The sequence below is a fragment of the Carlito syrichta genome, unplaced genomic scaffold (genome assembly GCF_000164805.1).
Source record: "Carlito syrichta isolate Samal-C Ts95f unplaced genomic scaffold, Tarsius_syrichta-2.0.1 Scaffold302054, whole genome shotgun sequence".
NCBI classification, from domain to species: Eukaryota; Metazoa; Chordata; class Mammalia; order Primates; family Tarsiidae; genus Carlito; species Carlito syrichta.
Genome location: NW_007246150.1, coordinates 264046 through 270771, shown reverse-complemented (window position 1 = coordinate 270771; position 6726 = coordinate 264046). Strand labels below are relative to the sequence as shown.

General features: G+C 51.8%; 1 protein-coding gene across 1 annotated transcript in view; it reads left to right on the top strand.

Annotated features, from left to right (window-relative positions):
- Positions 1 to 1345: 1345 nt before the first annotated feature.
- The window catches only part of LOC103258295 (signal transducer and activator of transcription 2-like), a 12056-nt gene continuing 6675 nt past the window's right edge, over positions 1346 to 6726 (top strand). The window contains 8 exon segments of the mRNA XM_021711324.1: positions 1346 to 1409; positions 3996 to 4156; positions 4275 to 4428; positions 4764 to 4847; positions 5306 to 5395; positions 5485 to 5560; positions 5965 to 6050; positions 6162 to 6310. Coding sequence (XP_021566999.1) covers positions 4026 to 4156; positions 4275 to 4428; positions 4764 to 4847; positions 5306 to 5395; positions 5485 to 5560; positions 5965 to 6050; positions 6162 to 6310 — 770 coding nt within the window. The 5' untranslated portion in view covers positions 1346 to 1409; positions 3996 to 4025.

Here is a 6726-nt window from a genome sequence, read left to right as displayed (position 1 = left end):
GTCTCGAACCCGCGGGCTCAGGCAATCCACTCACCTCAGCCTCCCAAAGGTGCGGGATTACAGGCTGAGCCACTGAGCCCGGCTTGTTTTTACATTTCTAAAGCTGAGATAATGATTTTACCCGAACAGGTTATTGTAGAAATTTAAAACAGCACAATGAATAGAGTGGGGTTGCTCATGCCTGTAATCCCAGCTACTGGTGGTGGGGAGCTGAGGAGGAAGAATCGCTTGAAGCCAAGAATTTTTTTTTTTTTTTTGTCGGAGTCTCACTCTGTTGCCCAGGCTCACAGCCACGGCAACCTCAACCTGCTGGGCTCCGGCAATCCTTCCGCCTCAGCTTTCCAAGTAGCTGGAACTACAGGCGCACGCCACCATACCTGGCTATTTTTTTTTTAATTTCTTGTAGAGATGAGTGCTTGCCAAGTTGCCCAGGCTGGACTCGAACCCCTGGGCTCGGGCAATCCTCTCGCCTCGGCCTCCCAAATTGCTGGGCCAGGCTTGAGTCACTGCGCCCAACCGAAGCCAAGGATTTAAGATCAGCCTGGGAAACAGAGTGAGGCTCCTTCTTCCCTCACGACAACAAAATTAGCTGGACGTGGTGGAGCGTGCCTGTAGTCTCAGCAACTCGGGAGGCAGAGGAGGCAGAATCACTTGAACCCAGGAGATCAAGGCTACAGTGAGCCACCATCGCATCACTTCACTCCAGCCTGGACGATAGAGCCAGACCCTGTTCTCAAAAAGCTATATACACAAAGACTCTAAAAGTGCTTCTCATGGTACGCTCAATAAATTATTAGTGTTTTTATTACCTCAGCCCTTCCCTTCCTATCCCAAAGTGTCGAAATTCTGGTCCCGGGTAAGGCCCTTCACTGTGGGAGCTTTTCTGTTCTCTCAATAAATCCTGCTTTCAAAAAAAAAAAAAGAGAGAAATTTAGGTCCCACCCCTTCCTATGGAATCCTCAGCATCTCCGAGGTCCCCTAGCCAGTTTCGGTTCCGCAGGCGCCGACGGGTTCCCGAAAATCAGCTGTTTCAGCCTGGAGCTATTCCTTGAATTGGACTCCTCCCCAAGTGGGCGGTGCTTACCGGAGCCTCTCCACCAATCACTGGAACCAGAGGTGTAGGCTTCAGCACAGCTTGTCCCGCCCCACGGGGTGGGCGGGGTTGCGGCGGCGCCAATGAGCTTGCGCTCTGGGAAGGGCTGGCCTGTGCTGGCCGCCAGAGTCGGGGGGCCGGCGGGACCTGCCGGCTCCAGGCTTCACCCGCCCTCCAGCCCGCTCCAAGGGGGCGGATCCAGGGGGTGGGCCGAAGCCGTGGGCGGGGCGGGAGGCTGTGCTACCCGAGTTCCTTCTGGGGACGGGAAGTCGCGACCGGAGCCGCTGGAGGGCGCGGGGACGGCGACTCTAATCAGGTACGGGCCCTGGTGGGGTGTGCAGGGGTAAGGGTGGGCGTGAGAGTGGGAATTCCTCCCTGGGAGGAGCGGCTGGCCCCGGGGTAGACGCCCTGAAGCGGGCAGCTTCTGTCAGCAGGATGAAATAGGAGCAGACCTCTACTCAGTCCTCGATCTTACCCTCCTGTCCAGCTTATCTTCCCAACCCTAACGCATCCCTCCCAAAACTCCCCTGCAGTTTCCAAGACCCAGAGCCTGGTATTGTTGCACTGGTCCGGTGTCATAGCCAACGCTTTGCCTCTGCTCTGCGCGCGCGCGCGCGCGCGCGTGTATGTGTGTGTGTGTGTGTGTCGGAGTCTCACTCTGTCGCCTCGGCCTGCCGGGCTCAGGCGATCTTTCCTCCACAGCCTTCCAAGTGGCTGGAACTGCAGGCACGCGCCGCCACACCCGGCTATTTTTGTATTTACTTATTTATTGTAGCGATGAAATCTTGCCAATTTGCCCGAGCTGGTCCTAGAACCCGTGGGCTGAGGCAATCCTTTCACCTCGGCCTCCCGAAGTGCTGTGGTTATAGGCGTGAGCCACCGTGCCCAACCTGCATTATTTTTCATCTTCCCCAAAAAACAATGTCCAAAGATAGATATGATTTATCCTTTTTATTTGTTATGAAAAAAAGTATAAGCTACTGAAAATTGAACCAATTTGCCTAAGGTCACACACAAAATTCAGTGATCTCCGAAAAGCTTATTGAATAAATATATGTAAAATATGTGCCTGAGAGAGTGAGAGATAACTGGAGAAAAAAAAAAAATGTTACAGCCTTTTATTTGCTTTGTAATAAAGTCATGTGACCAAGCCGGTTTCGGTGGCTCAGCCTGTAATCCCGCGCCTTTGGGAGGCTGAGGTGAGTGGATTGCCTGAGCCCGCGGGTTCGAGACCCGCCTGGGCAGCGAGAACTCATCTCTACAATAAATCAAAAAATCAGCCGGGCGCGGTAGCACACGTAGTTCCGGCTACTTGGAAGGCTGAGGCGGAAGGATCGCCGGAGCGGCCACTGTACTCCAGTCTGGGCGACAGAGTGAGACTCCAACTCAAAAAAAAAAAAAAAAGTCATGTGACCTTTTTAGACCACAGATGTACATGTCTGTTCTGTTTTGTTAGGCTCAGCCTGCAACAAGAATAAGTTTCAATTTCCTAAACAGACATCAGATGGCAGTGAACAGGTGGAGAGTAAGATGCACCACACAGCCTGCTCGGTGACAGGCAAAAACCAATTTTAAGTGAAATCTTGGAGTCTCACGAAGTTGATAATTCATGTGGAGAATTCAAGATTGACAAGCAATGAAAGTGATACAGTCTTAGGGGTTGAGTGACCCCTTGCACAGTAGACACCTTCTAGAATGGAACTCTTCCTAAATGGAGGGCAGTTTATAAGATGTACTTACCTTATCGCCAAGACATAGCTCCTAAAAAACTTTCAGAAGCTGAGCTCGGTGGCTCAGCCTGTAATCCCGGGTTTTGGGAGGCTGAGGCGAGTGGATTGCCTGAGCCCGCGGATTCGAGACCCGCCTGGGCAACTTGGCGAGACCTCATCTCTACAATAAATCAAAAACTAGCCGGGCATGGTAGCATGTGCTTGTAGTTCCAGCTACTTGGAAGGCTGAGGTGGAAGGATCACCGGAGCCCAGCAGGTCGAGGCTGCAGTGGCCAGGAGCAGCCACTGCACTCCAGTCTGGGTGACAGAGTGAGACTCCAACTCAAAAAAAAAAAAAAAGTTTCAGGACCAGCAGGGATCATGCTGTGTAGTAAATACTTAAGGCCTGCTGGCACGGTGGCTCAGGCCTGTAACCCCAGCACTTTGGGAGGCTAAAGTGGGAGCATCCGTTGAGTGCAGGAGTTCGAGACCAGCCTGGGCAATATAGCAACAACTCATCTTTACAAAAAATTTAAAAATTAAAAAAATTAGCTGGGTGTGATGACATGTGCCTGTAATCCCAGCTACTCAGGAGGCTGAGGCAGAAGGATTACCTGAGCCCAGGAAGTCAAGGCTGCGGTGAGCCGGGAGAGTGCCATTGCACTCCTGCCTAGATGACAGAGTGAGACTCTAACCTCCCACAGAAGTAAGCCCAACACTGAAGCTTATGCTTCAACATAAGCAAATATAAACACAAACAGTATATAAATTCAAAATAAATGAATTGGGGGGAGATAGGTAAAATGAGAGAGTGAAAATATTAACATTAGCTGGGCTTGGTGGCTCAGCCTGTAATCCCGCGCCTTTGGGAGGCTGAGGTGAGTGGATTGCCTGAGCCCGCGGGTTCGAGACCCGCCTGGGCAACTTGGCAAGACCTCATCTCTACAATAAATCAAAATGAGCCGGGTGTGGTAGTGCATGCCTGTAGTTCCAGCTACTCAGAAGGCTGAGGTGGAAGGATCGCCGGAGCCCAACAGGTCGAGGCTGCAGTGGCCGTAAGCATGACACTGCACTCCAGTCTGGGCGACAGAGTGAGACTCCAACTCAAAAAAAAGAAAAAAGAAAAATTATATTAGTAATAATAAACAATCATGAGTCTATGGATGATTTAGTCTAGCAAAATATCCAATCAGGAACACTCATCCTTCCATCTCGGAGCCCAAATGGCACAGTGGGAGATGCTGCAGAATCTTGACAGCCCATTTCAGGACAAGCTGCACCGGCTCTACTCGTTCAGCCTTCTGCCGATGGACATCCGACAGCACCTGGCCGTCTGGATTGAAGACCAGAACTGGTGAGGCCTGCAGGAAGCTGAGGGAATGAGGGTGGTGGTTCCCTTCTTCTGAGCCCGGAGACTTTGGGATCCTCGAGGCCCTGAAGAGACACTAATCCTTATGATTCCTGGTCCCCAGGCAGGAAGCTGTACCAGGCAACAATGATTCCAAAGCCAACATGCTCTTCTTCCACTTCTTGGACCAACTGAATCATGAGTGTGGCCGCTGCATCCACGACCATGCATCCTTGTTGCTACAGCACAGCTTGCGAAAATTCTACCGGGACATTCAGGTACTTGGAGGAGTCGGGAATGGCAAGTAGGGCTGGAAACTGAGCGTAGAGGACTAAGTTTTGGGGTATAGAATAGTACCTGAAAGTGCAAGGGGCAGATCTGAGGAAAGAGGGACAGTCTGGACTTGGAGGATGACTGGCAGAGAGAAGGGCAGAGTCTACATGACACCGTTGGGAGGGTGCCAGGGTTTGGGGGATCACCGGTGAAAAGGGAAAGGGCTGGAAAGGACGAGAAATACTGTGGACATTGGTTGGGAGGCTCTAGGTGGTAGGTCATTGAGAGTGGTTGAATTGGATCCATCGTTTCTCTTTTCCTGCTCTAGACCTTTTCCCAGGATCCTTCCAGATTGGCTGAGATGATCTTTAACCTCCTTTTGGAAGAAAAAAGAATTCTGATCCAGGCTCAGAGGGTTCAATTGGTGAGGATAATTTGGAAGCTCCTGAAATAGAGGGAAACTATGGAAGGATCTTAGTGGATTGTCTCAGAACAGGATCCTCCCACATCCTGTGGTATAATTTCTAGGCTGGATTGAAGGCATGAATGGTCAGAGTTGAAATGTGCTCAGGCTGGGTGCAGTGGCTCAAGCCTGTAATTCCAGCACTTTGGGAGGCTAAGGCAAGAGGATTGCCTGAGTCTAGGGGTTCGAGACCAGCCTGGGCAACTTGGTGAGACTTCATCTCTCTATAATACATCAGAAAATTAGCCAGGTGTGGTGGCACACACCTGTGGTTCCAGCTATTGGGAAGCTGAGGCAGAAGGATCGCCTGAGCCCAGCAGGTCGAGGCGGCAGTGGCCGTGAGTGTGCCACTGCACTTTAACCTGGCGACAGTGAGACTCTTACTCCAAAAAAAATGTGCTCAGAGCCTCTTCTTTCAGGAGCAAGAGGAGCCAGCCCTTGAAGCACCTGTGGAGAGCCAGCACCATGAGATTGAATCCCGGATTGTGGATTTAAATGCCATGATGGAGGTTGGTAGATGTGGCGGGGGAGGGCAGGTGGGGATCATCCCATCTCCTCCCTAAAAAGCAGCCTCATCAGGGTCTCATCCCTTCTACAGAGGCTGGTGAAATCTATTAGTGAACTGACAGACCAACAGGAGGTCTTCTGCTTCCGATATAACACTCGGACCAAAGGTAGGAAGTGCATTTAAGGAGCGGGAGGAAGACAGGTACCGCTGAGAGGCCAAGGGTGGAGAACAGAAGGAGAAAGTGCTAGTGAGCAATAGTCACCTTTAGCCTCACCTCACTGCCTACAGGCCTGCTGCCATGCCAAGCGAAAAGTGCCAGGGCCTTCTGGGGAATGACTGAAAGACAGGTAGTGAGTGTTGAAGGAAATGCGCGGAAAACTGACTTAGCAGATTGAAGGGCTAATCATCCCAGGTCACCATTCAGAATTTGCCTGAGGGTCCCATAGGTGCCCGCGCCTTGCCGGGTTTCCTCTTCTTCCTTCAAAATTCCTCCTTTCTGACCGTCTGGGACCCCGGTCAGGGAGGAGAGGGGAAGGAGCCCCTGGACTGACTCCTGCCCCTGCCATCAAGGGGGGACACCCTCTTTGGACCTTCATCAGACCAGACAGGAGCAGCTTCTTCAGCAAACTCTCAATGAATTGGACAAAATGAGAAAGGTAGGAGGCAGAGGACAGAGGGAGGACAGAGGCCCCTTGACCTCCTGATCCCAGTTGCATGGGGAGGATGACAGTGAGAAGGGCTCAGCGCTCATGTTGTGTCTCTCCTAGGAGGTGCTGGATGCCTCCAAAGCGCTGCTAGGCCGGCTGGCCACCCTGGTTGAGCTACTGCTGCCCAGGGTAGAGGAGTGGAAGGCCCAGCAGCAAAAAGCCTGTATTGGAGCCCCGCTGGACATCAGGCTGGAACAGCTGGAGAAGTGGTGAGAGGCATCTCCACCCTCATGCTCACCCCAACCCTACTCCTAGCCGCCCCCTGTGATTTGAAAGTTGCAGTCCCCTGGACACAGCCAGAGGCATAGCTCTCTTTAGTCTCTTCGCCCCAGAACTACTCCAGCTGCCTGGTCCCTATCCTCACTACCCAAGGAGTCAGAGCCCAGCCTTTGTGTCGGGGGAAGTAGTGAATTAATCCACAATCTGGTTGCTCCTTCCTTTTTAATTACCCAAGAAGCAGATTTCCTGCTCTTTTTTTAATTGCGAGTAATACAATGGCAAGTGGAAGGAAGGAAGGAAAGAAAGGAGGGGGAAAGGAAAGGAAATTATTTTCTAGCTTTTTTGGTTTTTTCTGAGTTAGAGTCTCACTCTGTCGCCCAGACTGGAGTGCAGTGGCCGCTCCCAG